We start from the raw sequence: 26844 nt of genomic DNA, 5'->3' as shown, positions 1-26844 counted from the left end.
AAGGATTAGTAAGAAGGATATCAAATTATATAAAGTACTTATCCATTTTAAACTATTTTTCAAGCTAATTATTTGATGGTGCTGTTTAGTTGCAGTTATTTCTACAAAGGGAGAAGGAGGGAAGAGAACTAAGATTTATGAGCTCTATTAGCTTCACATTAGTTCCTTTACATATATTATCTCATTTTCTTCTCACAAGAACCAAATGAAGATGATATTAAAAACCCATTTTTCAGGAAACTGAGCCTCAGAGAGCTTAGGTGACCTGCCTTAGGTCACATACCTTATATGGGCTGAACTAGGAAACCCAATGCTAATCTGACTCAAAGCTCTTTCCACCATACCCTGCTCATGAATGCAAAAAGGACACATCCTTATTTTAAAACAAAACAGAGGAAAAAATGGTGGGTGTTTTCTGGGGCAGCATGATAGAAATACAATGTTCAGCTTGGAAAGTAAGTAATGAGAAAAGGGCCTGTATTAGTCAGCCAAAAGGGGTGCTGATGCAAAGTTCCAGAAATCTGCTGGCTTTTATAAAGGGTATTTATTTGGGGTAGAAGCTTACAGTCACAAGGCCCTAAAGAGTCCAACTCAAGGTACCATAAGAGGTACTTGATCACCCAAAGTCATTTGCCACACATTAAAGGAAGGTAGTGGGCGATGTCTGCAAGGGTTCGGCCTTCTTTTTTCCTCTTAAGGCTAGGTGGTCCCAGCTTTTTTTGATCTCAGCTGTAGGCTGATATAAGGCTTGTCTCTCTCTCTGGGGCTGGTTTTTTTCTGGGCTCAGATGCTCTGCTCTCTTCACAGGGTTAGCTGTAGACTATCAGGCTCATCTCTCTTCCCAGGACCTCTGGCGTGTCTAACGGAGCCTTCTCTCTTTCCTCACCTATCAGCTTCTCTGTATGTCTACTTCCTTGTGAGAGTCTGTTTTATCAGCCCACCCAGGGGGCTGGTACTTAATGCTGAGTCATACCCTACTGAAGTGGTTGAAACCAAAGCCCTAATCTTAGCATAATTTAATCAGATGTCTCAGCTGAATCTAATACAATCAAAAGGTTATTATGTCCAGAGGAACAGACCAGTTTACAAACATAATCTCTCTTTTTAGAATTCACAAACAATCTCAAACTGCTACAGGGCCTGAAAGGATAATTCGGGCCTAGGTTATGGAGGCCTTGAAAGTCTCCTAAAGAATTTATCCTTTTATCATAGCCAATGAGAAGTCACTGTAAAAATTTAAGAAGGAATAGGACATTAAAATTGGATGAGGCTTAAGAGAAAGGTAGGTGGTGAGAAGAGCCCTGGAGCTGGAAGGATTCTAGAGTTCTAATCAGTCATCTTACAGATGAGAAAACAGGGACCCAGAGAGGAGATGAAACTTGCTGTAATGCATGCTATGGTCACTGCCCAGCACCGTCCCTACCCTTTAATTCTGAGGCACTTATTTCCACAGCAGCATGAATTCTTGGCAAGGGACCATGCACAACTGATTCCTTCTCCAAGCATGACTCTTGGCTGAAGAGAGCCACCATGCCCAAGGCCATGCACCCTTTCCAGGTAATGGACTGCATTCAATGATTGGTCCATGCAGGAGCATAAAGGCCTGGCCTCCTTGCCATAATTCAGGACAACTCGAAGGGCCACACCAGCTTCAGAGCTCACCATGGTTTCACCTGAGGTCTTTATAGTGGCTGTATCACATGCAGTTCCAATTCTCCCTTTGCCCCGTCCTGCTTTCTTCACTCCGCCATAGGTATTGAACCTGAGAGTATTCCCCAATAAAGCTCTGGCCTACAAAGCTCTGTCTCAGAGTCCGTCTCCCTGGGAAAATGTCCTGTGACACTTCTCCAAGGTCACTCCTCACTGATTCTGTGGAGGAGTCAGGACAGGAAACATCCTCTGACTCTTAACCTTTCCACCATGCCTAGTTGCCTCCTCCAACCCCTCCAACAAATACCCCTTAGGCTCTTTCTTGTTCACATCCTCCAGGAATTTGGACCATATGAGTTTAGAGACTGGAAGTGTTAAGGACCTCACTTTCCTACATTGTAATGACTACATACATGTGTCCAATGGTCAAAGCTAAATATTAAAGGTTAATCATCCAGGAGGAAAGGGATGACTGGATCCTCCAAGCGAGAGTGGCTAGGGAAACTCAGTCTGGCCCAGAAGGGGCGGCTCAAAAGAAGATAATGGACAGCTCAGGGCTTAAGACCCAACACCCTGGACCAGGTGGAGGATGGCATTGTCAACTAAAGGACAGGCCAAAGACAGAGGCATACTATGGATTCTCAGAGGGCTTCACCACACCCTGCTAAAGCATTTTCCTGTTTCTCATTTTGCAACAAAACCCAGGGTTTACAACTGATGCCCAAGTTTGGATCACTCCCAATTTCAAGAGTCACAATTTGAGTTCTCCAGGAAGCAAATTCCAAGACAGAATTTAGTATGTAGGATGCTTATTAAGAAGTGTTCTTGGGATTTACACCTGAGGAAGGGGCGGCGGACTTGGCCCAGTGGTTAGGGCATCCGTCTACCACATGGGAGGTCTGTGGTTCAAACCCCGGGTCCCCTTGACCCATGTGCAGCTGACCCATGCACAGTGCTGATGCGTGCAAGGAGTGCCCTGCCCCGCGGGGTGTCACCTGCCCCACGCGCAAGGAGTACGCCCCGAAAGGAGAGAGGCCCATCGCAAAAGAAAGTGCAGCCTGCCCAGGAATGGCACCGCACACACGGAGAGCTGACGCAGCAAAAAGAAACACAGATTCCCGTGCCGCTGACAACAATAAAAGCAAACAAAGAAGAAGACGCAGCAAATAGACACAGAGAACAGACAGCTGGGGGGGGGGCGGAAGGGGAGAGAAATAAATAAATAAATCTTTTTTAAAAAAAACATATAAACAGGTATTTATAGAAGAGAAAATGCAAATCTACAAAAAAACACTCTAAAAGATAGCCTTGCTGGCAGATGAGGAATTCAAATGGAAACAATAAGCAGATACAACTTTTCATTCAAAAGATTGGCCAAAAAAAGTAAAAAAGCAAAAAGGTTAGGACAAACTTGTGCTATGTGGCAACGTGACTTACTCTGCTGTTCAGAGGGCAAATTGTCTCCATCTTGCAGTACTTACTAAGATTAAACTATGCAGATGCTATTACAGCAATCTCGTATTTGGAATTTATTCTATATAAATAATAGCACCAGAAATTAATGATCTGTATGTGAAGATGTCAGAGGCAGCACTATTTGTATTGCCAAAAAACACAAAAATACAAAATAAAACAAACAACAAAATAAAAGCCTGATTGATTATAGAGGAATGGTCAAGTAAATTATGCTTCATCCATGCAAGGCAATGTTATGTATTTTTTTAATTCAAAATATTTTTTTTCTATAATCAGTGTATGCTTATGGTACAAAAATGAGAAAATGCATATTTTTTTACAAATGAAATTATCCATTAATTCCACACCCAGAAAAATAATCTTCCTAGACTATTCTGCCTTTTTATTGTATGTGTATGTATTTAAGCATGCATATGTAAATACATGCATATATATGCATTTGTATGTATACTTATTATTCCAACAAAAATGGTATCATACATTACCCAAAATGTTATAACCTCATGTTTCCTCATTCCCCTCGTGAATATTTTTCCATATGGATACTCATCTACAAACATGGACTTTAAGAACTGCACAATATTTCATTTTACGGATACTCCAAAATTCAGCCAATCCCCTATTTTGAGGTGTTTAAGTGGATTCCAATTTCTTGCACATTGGAGATGTCTTACCAATTGTCTACTAGCAAGTTTTGAGTGCTTTTGGAGGCATTAGAGCCCGTGCAGCCAGAATATTTGCCCATCACGCAAGCCTGCTATCTTCCCAGATAGTAAATACTGTAGTCTTTGGAACTTGAAAGACTTGTCTTATCCTGTCCGTTAGTAATACAGCCTGGCTGGAACTCGGCTCCAGAAATCCCTACACCCTTTGCCTCATTCCAGCCCCTCCCCACGTGCCCTCCCCCACCCCCACCCCCACGCTTTCCCGCTCAGAGGCCCGGCCTATGGAAACGCCAAGAATTAATTAGGGGCGGGGATCAAGGAGCGGCTGTTAGGAGGTCGCCATATTCCTGTACGGCTCCGAGGCAGCCCAGGCAGTCCGTGGGTCGAGAGAGGTGCTGACAGGGCGGAGCCGCCCGCTGGGCTCAGCCGACCTCACCCCTCCCGCCCGGGACAGGTGGTTAGAGCACGCTCCGCCTCTACCAGCTGCGAGTGGGAGTGAGGGAGGGCCAGTCCGGGACGGCCGCCGCCAGCTGCGAGTGGGAGTGAGAGGAGGCTAGTCCGGGGCGGCCGGGCGAAGAGTCCGGCGGCAGCAAACGGGTATCGTGGCGGCCAAAAAAATGCTCCTGTACCGAGGGGCCCCCGCGGGCCCTGGCGCGCCGGGCTATGGGCTGACCCGGCCGGGCGGCGGCCCACAGGCCTTTGGGATCCGCCTGAGCACGGTAGGTCTAGGCGACGAGGGGGCGGACGCGCGCGCGGGCCCCGGAGCTATGGAGGGGCGCGCGGGGTGGGCCCGGTGGGCCGAGGCCTCACCGGGACGGGACCTTCTCTCGCCCCCAGATGAGCCCCCGCTACCTACAGAGCAACTCCAGCAGCCACACGCGACCCTTCAGTGCCATCGCGGAGCTGCTAGGTGAGTGGCGAGGGGGCCCAGCCGCGAGCGCCGTAGGCAGCGGTGCCAGCGTGGTGTCGCGGCGACTGTAGGAAAGTGCGGAGCCGTCTCGGCTGGGGCGTGGGCGGGGGCGTCGGGACCCGCACTTGCGTCGGGCACGAGGTTGGGCGAACAAAGCCGAGGAAATAAAGGTGTGTCCCAAGAGCGAGGACTCTCGTTTGGTTTTCCTCTCTGGCTCTTGATGTTCCTGATGTTCCGGGCACTTTAGGATAGCTGAGTTAATAATCAAAAGGCGATGCGTAAAAATCTCGGGCCCTGAGGCAGTTGGACTCCACAGGGCCTAGCGGTCCACGGAGGGCGCCAGACCGGAAAAGGGGCATTGTAGAGGGGCTAGGGTCATGAAGAAAGGTCTGGAAAACGGAGTTCTGTAACTTTGGGGACGAGAATGTCTGGGAATGATGGGACATCTCTTAAGAGCTGACACGAGTGCATTTGGCTCCCTGTGACTGCGGAGGGCTGGGTCCGTGGTCCACGAGCGCCCTCACACCGCTGGAATGAATACTGAGGACTTAATCTCTCGCTTCGCTCATGTTTGCTTTTAGTTGATACCTAGGAGTCAAGTATACCCGCTTTTGCAGTAGTGTGCTAAATGCTGTGGGAAGCAAAGAAGAAAAAGCAGTCCTAGACAAAATGCGGCGACTTACAGAACACATTATAAATGCTTCGAAAATTGAAAGAAGGGGCAGATATTGATGGAGCAAGGTAGGACAGAACGAAATCTTGAAAATGGTTTCAGAGTTCCCAGCGTGAGCCCCAGTCTCTACTTTAGCAGTCGCTGTGACCATACTGTGAGTTGTCTTGGGCAAGAAGTCAGTGGGCAGCAGCAGGAGATGGTCAGCAGAATTATTTGGAAGGATGATAGAGATCTTTGATGATTAGTTTGGTGGTGATACAGAATGCTTAACAATATGTGCGACTGTGACTTAGAAAGTACAGAAAAAATGGTGTTATTAACACGTTTTGGATCCTAGAGAGCAGGGACTGTGTCTTTAAAGTTTCGCGCTGTACCTTAAGTTAAACTGCACAGAGGAAGGAGATCAATGTGCATGTAACACGCACTCCATGTTGCAGCCCAGGGCCAAAAAAGAGGGAAAAGTAACAATTTAAACAGTGGGAGCTCAGAGGTAGAGTATGTTGTTTCCCTCAGAGTTGCACGTGCAAAACCACATGTACCTATGCTGTACTGTGTATTCCGTGCTTTATTTAAAGGGTGTTCAATCTGTAATTTCTAAATATATTTGCTTTTGTCATAACCACTAACATAAATATCGTAAGCCTGACCAAAGATGTCCAGTAAAAGTGAGTAGGGATGTGTATTCTATGCATACATATGCATACATGCATACATACAAACACACAGATTTTAAAGTTAAATCACAATTATTTGTGATAATAATAGGGAAATGGGAGAGTAAACTGTTAACTGGTAATCCAAAGCTTTCATTTTATGTTTTCCTTCAAGAATTTTCTCCTCCAGTTATGTGTTAATTTTCCAGTGAAACATTCTTCTTGTGACTATTGAACACCCACTTTGTGCAAGGCCACAGTGATAGGTACAAAGATGAATATAATATAGAGTCACTGATACCATGGGGATAAAACACGTATGGAAGGTTTATGCTTTGTATAACAAAATAGAAAGTGATACATCAGCAAAGGTACACCCATCAAGTGTGGTGGGAATTTAAAGGAAGTGGGATGACTTCCAGTTTATTGGGAAGAGGAGGGTTAGGAAAGGCTTTGTAGAGGAAGTGACATTTGAACTGAGTTTTGAAGGATTGGGACATGTGGATATGTGTGTGAGGGGGGAGGACATTTCAGACAAAAGCAACTGTGTGAACAAAGGCACGAAGAATACTGAGTAGTTGAGTTTAATTAGAACATGAAGTTCACACACTGGAAAAAAAAACTGTAGGTGCTTAGAGCATTTACAGAGAGCTTCCACAAATACCATTTTAATTTTTACCTTTTGAGATAAATGATAATGGGTATTATTATTATTATTATTATCACCCTGCAGATAAGGAGCAGAAACTCAAAGAATTGAATAGATTTTCCAAGGTTACATATTTAGTAAGTGTCAGAGCCAGAACTGTCAAACCATGGGTCCTTCTACTCCATAGTACTGAGGGGCAAATGAGATTGGAAAGATAGGCTGGGCCAGGATGTGACTGGGAGGCCTTGGGTATTTGGACTTTCAGTCTCATTGTGAGCAGGGAAATGTCCTGATCAGAGTTGTACTTTAGAAAGTTTAATCTTGCAGCATTGTATAAAATGGATTGGAGAAAAGTGAGACACAATTTTGAAAGACTAGTTAGGAGACTATTGCTATAATCCAGGTGAGAGGGTAGAAAGTCAGTAAATTAAGAGAATGGCAATGAGAATAGACAATGCAAGATGTGAGAGAGCCCTGGGATATATGGAGCAAGGAAGAATGAGGACTAAAAAATGAACTCCAAATTTCAAACTTGGAGCCATTTGAATATTGACACTATGTGTGTGTTGTATGTGTGTGTGTATATGTATGTGTATGAAACAGTGAAAGAAGAATAGGATTGTGACAGAAGGTGATGAGTTTACTTTTCAACAAGAATACTTCTGGATACTTGTACAATGTCTGTAGAGCAGTGGCTTGGCCCTGGCGACCTTACATGTATCCACATAGGCCATCCTCTGGGAACAGGAAAGGATGGAAGGCTTGTGATACTGTGGAATAAAAAAGGATGGGAATCCTATGAAGCATTACCCCAAAGTCATCTCCATTCATCTCCCTGTTTCTTCTGGAGCTGTCATGAGACATTTTATCTTTGCCTCCAAGATTCTAATGCTGTATGAGGTTTCAGTTACAATACCTTTTTAGGAGACAAGGGATGGGGTGGGCCAGGATAGGGGGTAAGATAAATTACCCCGGAATTGGTACCTCATTCTGTTGCCTAAATTTTGGGTGAGAAATAGATGCTCCCAATAAGGGTCCTTCCATCAGGAGATTGCATAGGACCAGTAAGTGAGATAAAACTCCTCAGGATCTGGTAACACATGAGATTGCTTGGGTCATGTTAGGGAATAAAGATGCCCCAGGATCTGGTAGTGCAGCTCTCACCTAAGTGGTGGGTTAGGGAAGAGGAATAACAGTCCTTCCACTGTCCTACCTATTTATGGACTGTGTAGCCTAAGTTAGGAGATAAGATAAATCCCCTAGGATCTGATAGTGTGGATTACATGTTGATAAACTTTTGGAAGGTTAAGCAGCAAGAGGTAGGATTAAAAACAGCCACCACATTGTGCCTTGTTGTTATTATAAGTTCATTTGTGGAGGCTGAATGAAAGGCCACTTAAAACTGAAAGTATATGCAAAGCTGTACTTACCAGTACTAGCCCCCTGATCATTCTTTCCCAATTTTTCCTTTCCAGCTGACCCTGGCCTCTTGTGGTCATCCTCCCCCTACCCCACCCCACCCCCTCCATACTCCCTGAGCTTCCAGCCAAGGAGATAAAATGTCTGTAGCTGCTCCTGGCAGCTACCATGGAACACCCAAAGTGCCTGCGTTAAAACTGTTTGGTCTGTGTTTCTGTTAAAAAGAACCTAATAAAGTTGGGCACAACTTAAAATGAAAAAGGAAAAAGTTAAAGTGCTCTTATGAGTGAGAGGCCTGCAAACTGATTCATTAAATGCACTGAATTAATTGGAATTAATATTTGTTACTTAATGTTTTAATTACAAATGTTCATAAAGTGTTAGAAAAAAATCCTCCATGTCCAAAGTTTTCAATATATGGATGTTGTCCTGTTGGTTGACTAGTTAAAGGTATCACTCTCAATGGACTGGGCAACCTGCCAGCAGGAGTGTTTGATAAGTCCCAACACAATCTAGGATCTGATTGCCAAGTAAGGTTTCGTAAAACAACATAGGTACCTTCACATTGCTGAATCCCTTTGGAAGTTAAAGAACAAATGTGCTGCCCCTTACAAAGTTAAAAAAAAAAGCCTCTCTATTTCTGATAAAGCCACCACAGCATGCCAAACTTGTAATTTCCGCCTAAAGCTGGCCCACTTGTCTTGTAGTAAAGAGGCCACATTACATGGGGCTCGCCCCCCTACCTGGTCCTAAGTGATTGACTGCTTCAGAACTCATAACCCCCTTCTGGGGCAGTTGTTAATAGCTCACTGCTGATAAGACTTTTCTAGGTACAATATTGCCGTTTTAGCCCCATTGCTGTGACAGTCTTATCAATAGCTCTGTCAATACCATTGTGGTCCTTAAAATTAATCAGTCTTATGTTATTTGAAAATGCCACAGATCCAATGGGTTGTAACTGATACTATTAATTGAATGGTAAAAATTGATATTTTGAATATGTGTAATATGGCTCTTGATTATAAAGGAATGTTCCCAACATAAATGCTACAATTAGAGCAATGGTAGTGGGAGGAGTATGCAACTAGGACCCCACATGGGTTCTCTCAGCCCAGCCATGTCATATCAGCCAAGCAGTATAGGATGCCAAGGAAAGAGAATTGTATGGAAGGGGAAATTGCTATCTTGATTAAAAAACTTGTCACCAGAAATAAAATGAGATTAGAGAATGGAAAGCTGAGGGTTAACTTGTGCAGAATTAGTAAAAAAGGATGTATGTTAATCTTGGAAATGAGTAAAAAAGGTGAAAACCCAACGTAATATCTGTATCTAGCCAGTACTATTATGTGGGTATGAAAGGAGTTTAAAGGGAGAGTCTAAGGTTATGTATATTTCTAAAAGGAAAGCTAAAAATGTAACATGGAACTGTAGAGCATAGTAAAACTGCATGGGAAATATGAATATATGTAGAATTGTATATGTAAGACTGTTTTGCTTTGAAATTGAACAAACGTTATGTTAACACTACAAGATGTTAATATCAGACCAAAAAAACCACATTATGCTAAGTGAAAGAAACCAGACACAAAGTACTACATATTGTATGATTCCATTTATATAAAATGTAAATATAAATCAATTTATAAAGATGAAGTTAGATTAGTGGTTATATAGGGCTAGGGAAGGACTGCTAAGGGTATGGAAGTTTTCTTTTTGGAGTAATGAAATTCTAAATTTTTTGTGGTAATGTACAATATTGTGATTATACTAAAAGTCATTGATTATATACTTTGGATAGATTGTATGGTATATGAATGTATCTCAGTAAAACTGCTTAATAAATAAATAATTGTGCAAAAATAGCCAGAAATAACAGCTATGTACAGCACAGAAAGCATAGAGAGATCAAGGGGTAAAGAATTTTCTTGTTTGTTTATTATTGCTATTATTGAAATAATGCTCTAATGCTCTAATGATGATTGAAGTGATGAATGCACAATTCTGTGATTATATCAAATACCACTGATTGTGCACTTTGGATGAATTGTATGCTTTATTAATATGTATCAATAAATTTGATTTTGTTAAAATAAAAAATAGAAAAAAAAGCTAGTAGGAATAGGGGTGCTTAGGAACCTATCCAGTATGACAGTTATATAAACTGGTGCCTGTGGCAAAATATGTGGCCACTAGACAGTGGCGCCCCCTGGAGGCCACACGTAAATGGGGACCCAGGAGGAGGCTCTGCGGTGGTTCAGCAACACTGGAAATGTGTGCTTCCTCACCTGTAGATGCTCCGGGCTCAGCCTTGGTGACCCGCTGTTCTGACTGGATTATGGCTTTGAGGGCAAAACTCCTCCAGTGAGAGCACCACTAGCGATATAGAAGTCTTCCATCCTAGAACAAAAGACTTCCAATTAATTCATTCTAATATATTATTTCTTATGTGTCAACGAAAATAATTGTGAGGACTGCAGAAATAGGGAAAAAGTTTGCTATAGTCTATATGGAAATAAAGGCTGTGATTGCGATTTTGAAAACTATTTTAAAAAAAGATGTGGCCACTAGACAGTGGCACCCCCTGGGGTTTGGGACATGGCACATATGTTAGAATCTGGCTGTATTTGATGTCCTTGGAGTCCTACATAATTAACCCGCTGTGAAGGCCTAACTTGGAAGGAATCATGAAACTTTCTGTGTTTTTTCTCTACTTCTGTGCTTTCCATTTTATGGAAGGGATGGGCAGCTTCCTCTTTAAGACCATTACAGAGTACCTAAGCAGAGTCAATCCTCTCTAATTATGCTGGCTGCTTTCACTGGGAGCTAGGCAGGCAAAGAAATATTTTGATTTTATCCTCCTACTCTTTCAGTGCCTCTTAGAATATAAACAGGGAAGCTGATAATATCTTTTACAGAGGAGGTTATAATGTCTTGCAATGAGAAAATAAAATTAACACTTTAATATGCATAGTAGGCATCTATTTGTTGCAAAATTGCAAATTCGATTTTTCTCCATAGCCACCCTTTACTATATCCATATATGAGCAGTAAAGTGGCTGAAATAAAATGCTTGGTGCATAGGCATACTTTTCCCACCAACCCTGCAGTTTAAAGGGAGAAAGGGAAATTACAGAATAGTCATTACATGAATCTAAAACTTGGCTTCCTAACCCCATCTACCATCACGTGTGTTTTTCCCTGTGACCCAGTAAATGCACTACTACTAATACTCCCTGCTTGCCTTCTGAGACATCTGTGTGAGAGGAATAAAGGACAGTTTTCAAGTATTGGGGTTCTAAACAAGAGATTGTAACAGAATATTAGAAAAAGTGATCTAATATCACAGATTTCTACCTTTTGCAGATAATGCTGTAGATCCAGATGTATCTGCCAGGACGGTCTTTATAGATGTTGAGGAGGTCAAGAATAAATCTTGTTTGACTTTTACTGATGACGGATGTGGGATGACACCTCATAAACTACATCGAATGCTCAGGTAAAAATGTCTTCATTCTCTTTCTCTTGAGTCCATGGCCTCTATTTAAGGAGTAATAATTTTATTTAATACTTCACTTTTCCTTTATTCATTCAACAAATATTTATTGAGCATTTATTATGCTCTGGGGCACTGGTTATGAAACACTGTTCCTGCCCTCTCAGAGCTTATGTTCTAGCTAGCAATTCAGACAATTGAACAATAAGAATATAAAAAGTAAGTAAAAGTAGAAAAATAAAAAGCAATCATAATAGTTATAAGTACAGTGATAGGAAAGTACAGGATACAATGGGATCAGTCATCCTCAAGACTTAATCTGGTCAAGAAGGTCAGAAAAATCCTTCTAGATGAAGTGAAATTTTAACCGAGATTTAAGGATGGGGAGAACTTAGCTAGGTTAGGTGAAGAAGGCATGGTAAGGGGTGAGAGTTCAGGCAGAGAAAACAGGTCTGAGACCTTCTCCAATTTATATTAACCCTAATTCACTCTTAAATCAGAAGTGTTGGCGATTTGTGGATTAGAAGCATGAAGATCAGTGCCTGGGTATAATCAAGTCCAATGAAGGATAAGTAGAAAGCTTCCACATGCATAATCTTTGAAGGCTTTACAGTAGAATTGCAAAGTTAGGAAATTTCTCTTTTCTGACTATTGAAGCTAGCGATTGATATCTAGTGTCACAATTTTCTATAATTACTCTAAAGTGTTTGTAGTTGAGAATGTTAGTTTGTACATTATTATCTTTTCATATCACTAAGTGAAAGAGGAAGGTCTTCCTCAACTCCTTCCTTCTCTCTTCCTTTTTAGCAGATGAGGTTGATTACTCTCCATGTGGCTTCCTGAACTGAAGTTCCTGAAGCACACGTAACAATAAAGGAGCACTGTGTTAGGAGGGAAAGGGCGCAGAACTAGAAATTGAAAGCAAATTCATTTGGTTGTAGTTCTCTTTGAAGGTATTCTAAATCTATAATCTTTTTTTTAGAGAAATCCCTTTATTCCATCAAAGAATCAAAAATGAAATTTGGGCAAAGTAAAAGACTATGTTTTACTATACATATGTGTCCTAGACCTTCGTAATTAGAATATTTGAGGAAAGAAATAAGAGTGTGGCCCATATGCAGGTTAAGATATGGAATTGGTCCTTTTCTTTAATTTAGAGCGTTTTTTCTCTTAAAGTTAACATTGTATATTAAGAAAAAAATTGAATTTTATAGGGTATGGAATAAAAATATTTGTCCAATTTTATATGTACTAGTTTTTTTTTCCTCTAAAATTTCTTATCTTTTTAAATAACTCCTTCCTACCATACCTTAGCCCAGTCACATGGGTGTCAAAACAGTGGGTCCAGCAAATTTGATTGCCTGCCATTTTATCTGTGAAAGTTGTTGATAATAGTTATGGGTCAAGAGGAAGAAGGAGAAGAATGGTTTCAAAATAATTGTGGCAATTTTTGTTGTAGATTCATTCATTTATTCATTCAGCAAATATTTACTGAGCACCTATGTGCTAGGCACTGGAGATACAATGGTCAACTAGACAGGGAAGTGGATGTGGCTCAATTGGTAAAGCTTCCGCCTACCATATGGAGGGTCCAGGGTTCGAGACCTGGGGCCTCCTGACCCGTGTGGTGAGCCCGCCCCTGTGCAGAGTTGCTGCGTGCTCAAGTATGTGCTGCAAGAGAGCCGCCCCACGTGGAAAAAGTGGCAGCCTGCCCAGGGGTGGCACCACGTGCACGGAGAACTGACGCTACAAGATGATGCAACAAAAAAAAGAGATGCAGTTTCCCAGTGCCACCAAGGGTGCAAGAGGGCACAGAACACACAGCAAATGCACACAGAGCAGACAGGGAAGGGGAGAGAAATAAATAAAATAAATTTTTAAAAAATGGTGAACTAGACAGACATGACCCTTGCCCTCAAGAGCCCAACAGTTCAGTGAGAAAGAGAACTGATTAGTAACTAATAAGTGATTCCACCTAGTAATGAGTGCTATGAAGGAAAACTGCGGTTTCTACAAGAGCATGTATCAGAGGAATCCAATCTAGTTTGGGGGCTAATGAAAGGCTACCCTGAAAAATGACATTTGAGTTGAAATATGAAGAATGAGTATCATTAAAATTTTTGTTCCCTCCCCACGGAATAAAACACAGCAAAGTAGGCAGAAACTTCTTTAGCTGTAGCATTTTTACTTGTCATGCCAAATGTTTCCCACTAATTTGAACTGGACAATTGTTGTTTATTTCCACAGTTAATTGTAGAGAGTTGTTTTAATAAGTCCTTAACATAGTATTTTTGCTGGATTTTTTCTGTAATATTAAAACAAAATTGAATCAGCCAAAGATCCCATTTATTTTTAAAAATCATTTAGTCCACTCTTCTAGACAAGAATTCCACTTACTACAATTTCTTTTTAAATAATTGATCTTCAATGTAGCTTTGAGAATTATTATTAAGTATATTAATTTTTTTATTTTTGTGGTTGGGGTCATATTACCTTTGTATTCGGAAAAAAGTAATAGAGGTAATTATGTAAAATGTTAAGTCTACAGAAATTCCATTTATCATCTGTTATAATCCTGTCCACATTTTCCAACTCTTTACACCTTCAGGCTAATAAAATAGTTATGTTAAAGGCATCGTAGTTTCTCCCACATGTACAGAATCCCATGAAAAAACAAAAAGGGGAAAAACCTATCATTAAATTCCTGTAAGGTCTGCATAATTCTCTTTAGCTTCGGGGCATAGTGTGCAAACCTGCTAATCTGCATATTCAGCAGCCTTTTTTCTGCAAGGTGAAAAACCTCTTTCAAAAGTCAAGGATTAAAAACAGCCACAGCCAAAATTTATTCACCAAATGAAATGAATGTGCCACACTGATGAAAGAGGTTGTTGATGTGGGAGGAGTGGGGGGATGGGGGTGGGGAGTGGGGTATATGGGAATCTCTTATGTTTTTCAATGTAACATTTTGTGTGATCTATGTATCTTTAAAAAATGACAATAAAAATTTGTGTCATGTGTTAAAAAAAAAACAGCCACAGATCCACACATTGAAGGTATTTGCTACCTCTGCTTAGAAGTGCATTTACTATTAGGTCTTCTCTTCAAAGCAGCAGCAATCTTACCTTCTTTTATGTTATATATTACGTCACCAATATATCTAGGAAACAACAGTGCCTGGTCTTGTATGTCTCTGGATTTTGCTAAGATTTCACTGGTCAGAGTCCAAATTAAATTTACATCTCTAGATTCTAGATACTTTATATTTTGTAGTATTTGGGAGCAAGCTGCTACAAAAAGACATTTGGTGTGTAAACAATGTCTCTTACATGAAAGGATAGAAGAGGACTTACTTAACTAAGAAACCACCGTCTAAGCCAAGAAATCTCTGTAGAATATTATTGAGTTACACCAAATTATATAAAATTGATTCCTAAAATTCTATTATTAATGTATTGGAAGAGATTTCAAATTAGGTATTACTTGATTGCTATCTAGCATCTGATCTGCAAATTTGCTGTTAAATAGAATGCCTAGCATGGGAACATCAGTGGAATAAAAGAACATGGGAAGAGTTAAGTGAACCATTGAAAAAAAAATCCAAGCTTCCAGTTCCTTTCTTCTCATTATTCTTGTCCTTTTCCATTTTGGTTATGATGCTGCCATATTCTTTATCTTATGAACTTTATATAGTCATTTGGTCTGCCAAAACTAAGTAACATAAACATGGTTTTTACTTAAAAAGGGAAAAAGAGGTGATGAATGGTGGAAGAGGCAGCAATGACTAGGAAATTAAGGCAGTAATGCATTCTCCCTATTTTCCCATTTCCCTTGACCACCTAATTTAAGCTTTTGTGGTATTAGTGAAGTATTATCATCAGTCCGAGTAATCAGACAGATTCAATTCATGCAGTGGGTAAGATTATTATTTAAGTAGAGCCCTGCTATTCATGAACTATTGTGATTAGTAATTGAAGAAAATGTGGCATTGGTGTGAAGAAAGTGGCCATGGTGGCTGCTAGGGGTAGAGAGTGGGAGGAAGAGATGTGATGTCGGGGCATTTTCGGGGGTTGGAGTTGTCCTGGTTGTGCTGCAGGAACAGTTACCAGACATTGTATGTCCTCCCATGGCCCACTGGGTGGACTGTGGGATAGTGTGGTCTATGGTGTGGACCATTGACCATGAGGTGCAGCGGTGCTCAGAGATGTATTCACCAAATGCAATGAATATCTCATGATGATGGAGGAGGTTGTGATGGGGGGAGGAGTGGGGTGGGGAGGGTGGGGGGTATATGGGGGCCTCATATTTTTGGAATGTAACATTAAAAAAATTAAGACCAAAAAAAAAAAAGAGCCCTGAATTTTAGGTATGACATTAGATCTGAAGTAAGGGTAGGGGATAGCACATGGCAGTTCTCAGAATGATTCCTGGTGTTAGTTTAAAATTAAAATTTGAATACTTTGTTTTAGTATTATTATTACGGGAATAATGAAAATGTTCTAAAAATGATTGAAATCATGAATGCACAACTATGCGATTATACTGAATACTGCTGATTGTACACTTTGGATCTATTTATGCCTCATTAATATGTATCAATTAAATTTATTTGTTAAACGAAAAAATTTGAATACTCCTTTATAATATATTCTGCATACATTAGAGTTTTTAATCCTTAAAACCACCCCGTCTTTTCTAGCCAATTTTTGTACAAAGGAAATAGGAATACCTGAATTTTATCAACTTCTATGAGTCTATTTCCTAGAATAACAAGTCCCATAGACAGTAGAAACTCAGTGCTCTCTTGGTGTTTTCAAGGGGACCATTGCCTTAGAAAGTATCTTTCTGTGTGGCTAGATTTATTTGTAGGATACAAAAAACTCCTGTGCAATGTCTACTATAAAAGGACAGAATGGTATTAGTGTATACTACTTGGAAATAGAAAATTAAAAGGTGTCCCTCTTTATTAGGGATTAAACACCAAACGAAAATCTTCAAGTGGAAACCAGATGCCTCTGCCTTCTTTGCTCAAAAGAGTAAAAGCCAAGGCCAAGATGCTCAGCTGTGGTACAGTGTCTATTTTATTGCGAGAAGCACCTAATCTATAATATATGAAATCCTTCCTTAGACTGTAAACCATAAAGGACAGGAATCATGTATTTTTTATTAATTAAAAGTTGTGTCTCTGGTGCTTAGCACAGCGTACAGCACATAATATTTATTTAGTGATTGGTAGCATAAAACATTGTAAAATTTGTCAATCCAGAGACAAACAGGCCTTATAATTAGATTTACTTGTGGCAAGGAAAGATATACAAGAAAGATTATTATTTTCTAGAATTTATAAGTTTAATTTATTTTGATACTATTATTTTGGTGTGTGTTTATATGGAGAATATAAGAAATAGAATCTGCTTCCCAGATTAAGGGGTTATAGGGACTTGTTGAGGTGACTCTGTCAAAAGCTCTTAATAGAACAAGAGAGACTTTATGCTGCAGCTGTTTGCTGATATTCAGAGGCACAACTACCTATTTTTATCCTTTGGCCACATTTCAATGAACTGTCCCTGCAGATGGAGCAGAGGGTAAGAATTGGAAGAGTTACTCTTTGGGTAGAGAGTCAAAATTGTCAAGAAAATAACTTATGACTTTTAGATTTCTAGAGGGTGATGGTACCAGGTTAGGAGAATCCAAGTTTAGCACCTCTGACTGGTAACACCGTCTGGTACTTTTGTTACCCTCTTTAGGGTGTGCTCTGAGATAACTACCTTTCATCTTCCTCAAACTTTATTTCCAGCAATCAGAGCCATTTTATCTAGACAAGAAATGGAGCTACCCATGACCTTCTGCAACTGTTAGTCAGTGATAAGGGTTTTTTTTTTTACATATATAAAATGTTAAAGTGGTAGAACTGTTTATGTTTACAAAGACCACACAGGAAAATCAGACCCATTACACTATAGTAATTTCCTATGTTCTTAACTCAATAGTTTGCCTAGAAATACAAATGGAATAATCAAGGACAGGCTTTTTACAAGTGTTTTTCATTTGTAAGCCAAATATTCTGCCTGTCACCTATCTTAGGATGCTTTTCACCTTTCTGATTTATTTTTTCTTGTGTAATTACAGCTTTGGCTTTACAGATAAAGTAATAAAGAAGAGCCAGTGTCCCATCGGGGTATTTGGTAATGGTTTCAAGTCAGGCTCCATGCGGCTAGGAAAAGACGCTCTTGTCTTCACCAAGAATGGGGGTACTCTCACTGTTGGACTCCTATCACAGACCTATCTGGAATGTGTCCAGGCCCAGGCAGTTATTGTACCAATTGTTCCATTCAACCAGCAAAACAATATCCTTTCTGGAAATAGAGAATGTTGGTTAAAAATTAGTCTAAATCTGACTATTTTGACAGGAATGTCTTTCTTCAGGGCAAATCTAGCTACCAAGCATTTTCATATTTAAAGAGATATTCAAAGGCCTTAATTTAACTGGAATTTCCTCTATTAAATATTTTTAAAATAAGTGGACCATTGACAAAGGCTTAGAAATGTTTTTGCTATATTGAATTTTCATTGTTATGCAATTTGATCTATACAGTGTATCTTCCCCCACCCCACTTCCATCCCCATAATTGAAACGTTCTCAGGGCCCTCTCTTTTTTTACCTAAGGGTAGCTAAATATGTATCCATACTCCTAGAAACATATTATTCCTCACCTTATGTAATTTATTGCAGAATAGCTCATTTCCCTATACCTGCACAAGGTGTATTTTCTTACAGTATAGCAGTAAGGTCTGAATTCATTGCTTCTGAAGAGCCTAAAAATTCAACCTTTGATCTATTTCTCAAATAAAGGACTGTCTTTGTTTTTACATTGTATCTTTGAAGCTATATTTTGCCAGGATAACTGATTTTGGTGTTTGTCTCTAGAGCTTTTCCCCACTTTTCCCTTTTACTTTTTTCTGTAATAGTAATCTCCATGCTTGATGTCCACATATTGCTCTAAACACGCAAAGGCAGCTTTTCCTTCTTGATAGCATCATCTTAAGATACTAATTTTTCTTTGACTATTATTTGATTCTACAAAAAATGATTATTACTGAGGATTCCTTGCCCAGCCTAGAAGCCATCTTGAACTATTCAATTTTCAACAGTGAAAATGACCTGCTCTCCCAGTTTGATGCCATCCCAGGCAAAAAAGGCACTCGTGTTCTCATTTGGAACATCCGCAGGTATAGTATACCAAGAGTGGTAGATTCTAATAAGCAAAGATAGCACATTTAAATAAATCTCTCTAGAGAATCAGAGTAGATAAATTTTGATACATAGTTGTATCTCATTGCATGCCTTTCCTTAACTTTCTCTTCGAACCACATCTCTATTTGAGATAGTGGATCTTGTTGGTAAAATTTGGAGCTTGATAAAGGAGAAAAATACCTATCCTGAGTCTATCACCACAAATAAGACAGTTCAACCTTATTTTAAGACCCTCAAAATCCTTTTTGAATATCTTTTTAGTTTTCACGGGCATTGTTTTGAGATAGATAAATGATATTATACCTATTGGACAATGAGAATGAAATATGAGAAAGAGATTAGGGTAATAAAGCATGACAGGATCTTTTTAAAAAATAGGGACCTCTATATTAGTGCCTTCAGAATACCTGGATTAGAAATATAAAGATCTTTGAAGTAGGTAACAAACCATGATGAGATTGATTTATAGTTATGTATTTAGAACTAAAAAAAAAAACTAGAAATACTCTAGGGTGGATCACTTGTTTAATTTTGTCATGTCAAATAGAATATCTTTGAGTAGCCACTAAAACCTAAAAACCTTTATTATAAAATAGAGGTGTTATTGGTATATTTAAGATAATGGAATAGCAGATATATTCAGTCTTTTCTCATGTCAAGTATTTAGTCCCTTTTCTTAGCTGGGTAAAACATAAAAATGGTAACTTATATAAAGAGTACTTTCAGTTAAAAAGAAAAGTAATGAGGGCTTACACTGTTGTAATTCAGATCTTTCTCTTTCCTATTGGGAAAACTTCAAGTAATATGATTTTATTACAAAGGACCATTTTCCTGAGGTATTTCCAGTGACATATACACTCTGAGCAGACTTTTTGTATACTCTTTCTCAATTGTATGGTACTAGGTATTATGTGAATAAAGGATTCCATGGTCAAATAATACTGGGAAAAGATAGCTTAAACAAAGCTCACCATATTGCCATACTGCAGGACTTTTCAGAAGCTTTCTAATGTGCACTGAGAATATTTAACAGAAAAATATGGTGTACAGTAGTCCCCCATTTTTATAAATGTTTCTCCAGACCTCTTTTTCTTGCATAGTGAGGGGCAAGGAGGACAGGGAACCTCTTCAGGGAATATGTTTTAGAGTGGGATGGCATAGTAAGACTCAGGATTGTCCTGGAAAATCCAGAATATACTGTTACAGTGACATGGGCTTTATCCAAGGTACATACAATGGTGGTTCTGGCCCAGCCCTGAAGAAGGAGCTACATTTTCAGCATGACCGCTCTGAGCTTATGGATCCTGGAAGTATGAAGGAGGTATCACTAGAGCTTAAGGTAGCTCTGAGGGCTGGGAATTGTTTTTTAATCTTATTAATCATAAAACCTTTATTTCTTAATTTCTTATTTAAGAACATTTTGGGAAACTGATGTTCTACAGAAAAAATTTTGGGAACTGCTGTTCTGATATATATGTTTTCTCTCTTAACCTGTTGTTTGCTTGGAGTTTTTCCAGGAATAAAGATGTATCTTGTCTTTTTTCCAAGGCAGTAGTTAGTGATATAGCCCACGGTCTTGGAAAATTCCAAATCTAAGTGACCCGAAAGGATAATAGGAAGAAAAAATGTCATTATGAAGGGAATATTGTACTATTACATTTAAATGATAATTCTATAAACAGTATTCTAGAGAACTATCAATTATATGCTGTTCCTATAACAATCTTTTTTTTTTCCTTCTGGAAAGCTAAATAGGGTTAGCTCTGGGGAAATCTTGGTATCTCATTAGTTCTTACATTATCACTAAAGTTAGTAGAAATAGGTTTTAATTCATCTATTCATTCAGTTGGGAAAAATGGTGAGTGATTTATCCAACAATATTTTAAGATCCTTCTTCATAGATAGCTGACATCCATTTAATTAATCAGATTACAGACATTTCATATTTCGTTTTATTTTCTTTTCCTATGAACTTGGCAGCACAACCTCTATGAAACAGATTTGTTCAGACTGAAAATACCCTTAAATATTGCGTGATCCTCAAACTAAGTGGTTGTAGTTCCTTTGCACTGGTAGTTAGGGAAGAAATAGATACCTGAGTTTGGGCTCATATTATCTATTTTCTCTTGGGTTCCTCATGCATTTTTGTCCTTTTCAGCCAGTTTTTGTTAGATTGGTACTTGTCTCTTTTACCCAGAAATAAAGATGGAAAGGCTGAGTTGGACTTTGATACAGATCAGTATGACATCCTGGTATCAGACTTTGGCACAGAAGAAAAAGATACTGGTGATGTTACTTCTCAGCTGCCAGAAACAGAGTATTCTTTACGGGTAAGAGTGGTTTTTCTTCAACAACCAGAAGTAAGATTTCCTGTAATACAAAAATATAGAAAACTATTTAATTTTTATTCATATAAACATGAAAACACATTTAGTCCTGTACTAGAATCCCTTTTCTCTGTCACCACTGAAACAATTTAGCTAATATATTCAGCCACATTTTAGTGTGTTAGTTGACCCAGTATAATAAGGTGTAGAAATTGAGCCAAATCTTTGCCCAGAATAGACCTCAGTTGCTAGCAGTGTTTTATAGGTATGTCAGTAGAATTGGCAATATTGAGTAATGACTTCCTTTTTACTGTTCCGTAGGCATTTTGTAGTATTTTATACATGAAGCCACGAATGAAAATTTTTCTGCGTCAAAAGAAGGTGACTACCCAGATGATTGCCAAGAGCCTGGCCAATGTAGGATATGATATATATAAACCTACCTTCACAGTATCCTTACAACTACATGAAGTTGACCTCTTAATTTCATGGCTAGATTTCCAGGTTGGCACAAGGAAAAAACACTTCTCCAATTCAAAAATGTTATTGTACAAATCTCATTACAATGTACTCTAAGGAGGTATTTATTAAATGACATCTGTGTAACATTTGTATCACAAGTTACCTGGAAATTTTAAAAATAGTAAATTCCTGAGATTTTGGAGACTCTGATTCTAATTTTGAAATCTTTATTTTTATATTAGAAATTTTTATTTTATTTTTTTGAAAAATGTCTCCTTGACTGATTATAATGGATGCCCAGGTTTGAGAATCTCTGTTGAAAGGAATTTGGTTTATGCTGAAATTTTCTTATTTATTACATTGAAATAAGTGAAGTGTTGACTAGAACTTGTGAATTTTTCACCTATAGTTAGATTTTTGTTGTAACAGGTCCAGACATGTATTGATGAAAGTTAGGAGAGTGAAAATTAAAGATTGGTTTTTGAGGGTGAGAGGAATCTTCAACAGGTTTGACATGGATTCCATGGTACATCTCACAGTGATAGTCACTGGAAAGTGACTGGAAGAGGAGTTACTTTTTTTTACTTCTATGTCATTTGCAGTGGGAATGGATTTCATACACTAGAGATATTCTTGAAGTGAGCTATGATATTAGGTGAGACCATCTTTGTCTTTGTTTCTTTGGGCAAAAAAGCCTTTCAGAGACTGATAACTCCTAAGCAGTTGTGAAGAATTGCTTGTGTAAATTATTTTCAGGTAACTAAGCACAGTTATTGTCCCAAAAAACATATTCAAACTCTGTTCGCTTGGTTATTATGCATTACCATGGTTATTATGCAGCTTGCTTTGCCTTTTATTCCCTGACTAAACATTAGAAATTGTCCTTCCCTTTTTAAAAAGTCATGTAGTTGTCCTTCATAAACAGATAAGTTTTCTCCTTTTTGAGAACATATGCTGTGGTGGATTGAATTGTGTACCTTAGTTCGGACATGTTCTTGGTCTTGGTCCACATTCTTGTGGGTGTGGACCCATCGTAAATAAATTATCTTTAAGATATTACTTAAGGTGTGGTCCGACAAAATCAGGTTAGGCTTATAAGATTCCTGTGGTCCTTTATAAGCAGAGTGTGAAAGTCAGGAAGAGAGAAGCTCCAGGGAGCAGTCAGAGGTGGAAATGGACGTCAGGGAACCTGGAGGAGACGGGAGAAGACATGCCATGTGTATTGTCGTGTGACTGAAATGCCAGGGACCAAGAATTGCTGGCAGCCAGCCACAGAACATCATGGTAGAAAGCATTGCTGTGCTTATGCCTCAATTTTGGACTTGTGGCCCCAAAACTGTGAGCCAATAAATGCCTGTTATTTAAGCCAACCCCTAATGTGTGATATTAGCTTAGCAGCCAGGAAACTACAACATATATCTATAGATGAATTAGTTATTATAATATCACCATATGTAGGATGGGATCTTAGTGTTTTCCAACTACTGTTTCAGGATGTATCTATATTTCCCTAAGATATCACGATTATGTCACAGCTTGACCTTTCCTCTACATTTCTATCTCCAGCTTCTTTCATTTGTGGATTTCTGTCAGAGCAATTCATATGCAGGCCTTCTATATATATACTTCAACTCTCCTCTCTCCCCCTTCCCATTAAACCAGTTACAGTCCAATATTGGAATTTAGGCTAAACAGATTCACTGTAGGCGTGAGAAAATGAAACTGATAAAAATTTCCCAAGTTCATTGTGGAAAGAGATCACCAATGCTGACTTACTTATTCCTCCATTATAAAAGGCCTCTTTTCTCCTCTTTGTCCTTTTTCCCTATTCTAGTTTGGGGAACCTCCTACTCCACTGCACCCACATCATAATGTAGAAAGTTAAAAGTGTACCACAGAAGACAATTATTTGGCAGTCTTTATCTTTAAAATGTTAATTTTATGGTATGGGATTTTGGCTTGTATATTTCAGGGAGATTGTCGTCTTTTATTTTTGCACTGGAGTAGGGTCTTATTTGAGGTTTGATTTCAGCTTCTGGAGTCCAGAACATATGTTCTGAGACAGACATTACTGTATTATGTACCCATTTGTGTCATGTTTTTGTATCATAAATGACACATTTGTCACATGGTTTTGATGGAAGTAACTTGGCATTTAGAAGGGACAGTGGAGTTTTGTTTTTTTGCATAGGCAACAAAATAAATTTTCATTCAAATAATTTGTTTATGAAGATTTCTTTGTTCTAATGAAAATCACAGTTTCCCTCCTTTCATCTCTCATTCTCTCACCTCGGTTTTTACTTTATTTTTTTAATTATCTTTTTTTTAAAGTTAATAGATCACACAAACCACTATATCAAAAAAAAAAATATGAGGTTCCCATATACCCCACTCCCCACGCCCCAACCCCATCAATTTTTTAAATTGTATTTTCTGAAGATACATAGACCACAAAAAATGTTACATTCAAAAAATTTAAGAGGTTCCCATATACCCCCTACCTCCCTCACCCCACTCCTCCCACATTAGCAACCTCTCTCATCATTGTGGCACATTCATTGCATTTGGTGAATACATTTTGGAGCACTGCTGCACCACATGGATAATAGTTTACATTGTAGTTTATACTCTCCCCCAGTCTCACCTTAGTTTTTTAATCAGGTAGGAATTATTAAAACTTGTCTTTGTTCATGTTTTACTTATAATAATTAATTTTCTTAATTTCATCTATCCAAACTTGTAAACTTCTTCCCATGAAACATATTGCTACAGGAATATTCATTGTCCTTTACCCTTAAAAGTGATTTTTTTTCGTGATGCTTTTGCTTTCATCTTGTTTTGTTTCATTAGCATGACTTTCCTTATTGCTTATACTTGTATGGATTTGTGTTGTACCATTCACAACGCCTTACAGAGCCTATGAGACCTAGCAGCAAATTGAGCTAGCAGAGTTAAGACATAAGAAATATTTTGTAGTTATTTATAAATTTTTAAATTACTGATCATATTTTAGTATATATCTACTTAGTATTTTTATTTATATATATATGTGCATTTTTAGATAATGCTTATTATCAGCATTTCTTAATGTTCCCAAATTTTTTTCAAGGACATAATTTTTAAAGCTACATAATAGACCATCATATGAATATACTGACATTTATTTATCAATTCCCTTATTTGATTGTTTTTTGCCATTATATGTAACTCTGATTGATACATTTCTGTAACCCATAAGCTTTTTTGGCGCCCCTGATTGTTTCTGTAGGATAAATTCCTAAAAAGAAAACTAGTTGATCAAATGTTGAAAAAAATTTCTAAAGCTATCCCTACAGATTTTTAAATTGCTACCTAAAAAGGTTGTACCACTTTATATCCAATTGGTATTTGATGGGTTTTTTGCTATACTGTAGCACAAAATTTTGCCTGCTAAATTCCCTGGTGTTTGCCTCCTTAATGATTTTCTTCTCAGAATAAGCATGTGAGAATCACTTTTGGGTTCTCTTGCAAGAATAATAACCAATTTGGAGTAATGATGTATCATAACAACCGACTGATAAAGTCTTTTGAGAAGGTGGGATGCCAGGTGAAGGTAAGTGGTTAATGTTTCTTTGTTATAGAGAACTGAAGGGAGTAGAAAGAAAGTTTAAAATTTTCCATGGGGATAAATTCAATGGCTCTTACAACTATCTTATTAAGGTTGAGTCATAACAGATGTATACCACACTAAAAAAAATCTGATCCTAGAATTCTGTATTATCAGAGAGCCATCTTGTGTTGAAAAACTTTGTATCTCACTTTCTCTAAATGTTAACCCAGGAATTTTACTGAATGCATTTTCTAGGTAGATGTTAATAAGAGGTGGAGTCAGATTACCAGCATCATTATGTGTATCAGCTTTTAAATTACTATTTAAAATTGCATTAAGTCAAGGTGGAAAGGGCATAAAATTTGGTGATTGAAGACTACAATTTGAGTCCTAGCTTTCTATTCAGGCTGTGTAATGTTGGGCAAATCTAATTTCTCTGAGGCTCTATTTATCTGTAAAATGAAAACAACAATAATAGTTTTACATTCTCTGCCCTCACAGTTTATGGGGTTAAGAAATTTAAATGGGACAAACAGTGTGGAAATATTTTATAAACTGAGAATTGCCATGTAAATGTTTCCATCTTGTTTAATGTTTTAATGATAATTTAACGTAGTAATTTCCATAACTACTTTAGTCATTCCTAGTTTACAGATAAGATTGCTAAAATATCAAGAATGATAAACTGGCTTTATGTTACATAGTAGGAGAAAGTTAATGTAAGTCTCAGGATATCCTATCTTGCTTTTCCTTCTTATATTATCTTTACACAACAGATGTTTGTGAGCAAGTGTAATTATACTTTGACTTAGTTTCTTCCATTAAAGAATAAAAAATGATTTTAGATCCCATAACCCTTTGCATCAACTTGTAATTAAAAATCACTGCAAGTCTGACTCTCTTTAGTAGTTGTTTGGTGATCTAAATATGTAGAAAAAAATGTTTCTTTTAATAGATGAGGTGTGATAATCGCTTAGCAGCCTTAAATTTTTTCAGATTATGTTCAGTTTCAATTCCCTAGTTCATTAACTTGATCTTTTTAGAAGTATAATTCTTTGTTCAGATGAAATCTTATGACACTCCTGAAATACAAAGCATGAAAGTGGAGGTAGTGTGGATGTGGGTGAAGTAGGGATGACTGTTGATCCCTGAAGAATCATAGGGATCCATGGATTATATGGATGAAAATCTCTATCCTAGAATTTGCCAGAGGTTCTAGTTCAATGTAATGCTTATGGTCTTTTGAAGTACGTTCTAAGTGTTTTTCTGGATCTTGATGGTCTTTCCTTGCCCATAGTGATTATATAACCTATTATTGGTTGGAATCAAAAGGAAATGCCTTCAGGCAATTAACAGTAATGTAAATGTTGAAATTAATATTTGTCTTCTAAGCCAATTCATGGAGAAGGTGTGGGAGTAATTGGAGTCATTGAGTGCAATTTCCTAAAACCTGCCTACAACAAACAAGACTTTGAGTACACCAAGGAGTACCGGTAAGTCACTTCCAACCTGAGATGCTTCTGATAGTTTTTTTCAGATTTGAGTCTATTCTCTGAAACCTCTAAAACCAGCCACTTAACATAACTGATAAATCCTTCAAATCTATTTTCTAGGATTAGAAAATGA

The 26844-nt window shown here is 38.3% G+C and overlaps 1 protein-coding gene across 5 annotated transcripts in view; it reads left to right on the top strand.

Annotated features, from left to right (window-relative positions):
* Positions 1–4100: 4100 nt before the first annotated feature.
* MORC4 (MORC family CW-type zinc finger 4) overlaps positions 4101–26844 on the top strand; it is a 77371-nt gene continuing 54627 nt past the window's right edge. Inside the window, exons 1-9 of one of the 5 annotated variants that reach the window (XM_004478166.5) lie at positions 4101–4510; positions 4629–4701; positions 11459–11591; positions 17715–17932; positions 18668–18815; positions 21038–21170; positions 21489–21617; positions 25102–25221; positions 26611–26711. In XM_004478166.5, coding sequence (XP_004478223.2) covers positions 4409–4510; positions 4629–4701; positions 11459–11591; positions 17715–17932; positions 18668–18815; positions 21038–21170; positions 21489–21617; positions 25102–25221; positions 26611–26711 — 1157 coding nt within the window. In that variant the 5' untranslated portion in view covers positions 4101–4408. The remainder of the gene's footprint in view (positions 4511–4628; positions 4702–11458; positions 11592–17714; positions 17933–18667; positions 18816–21037; positions 21171–21488; positions 21618–25101; positions 25222–26610; positions 26712–26844) is intronic. The other 4 variants (XM_071213145.1, XM_071213146.1, XM_071213147.1 and 1 more) reach the window with 4 other exon arrangements.

The sequence above is a fragment of the Dasypus novemcinctus genome, chromosome X, assembly GCF_030445035.2.
Source record: "Dasypus novemcinctus isolate mDasNov1 chromosome X, mDasNov1.1.hap2, whole genome shotgun sequence".
In the NCBI taxonomy this organism is placed as follows: Eukaryota; Metazoa; Chordata; class Mammalia; order Cingulata; family Dasypodidae; genus Dasypus; species Dasypus novemcinctus.
Note: the sequence above shows the minus strand (reverse complement) of the source record. Positions and strands in the feature narration are given on the sequence as shown.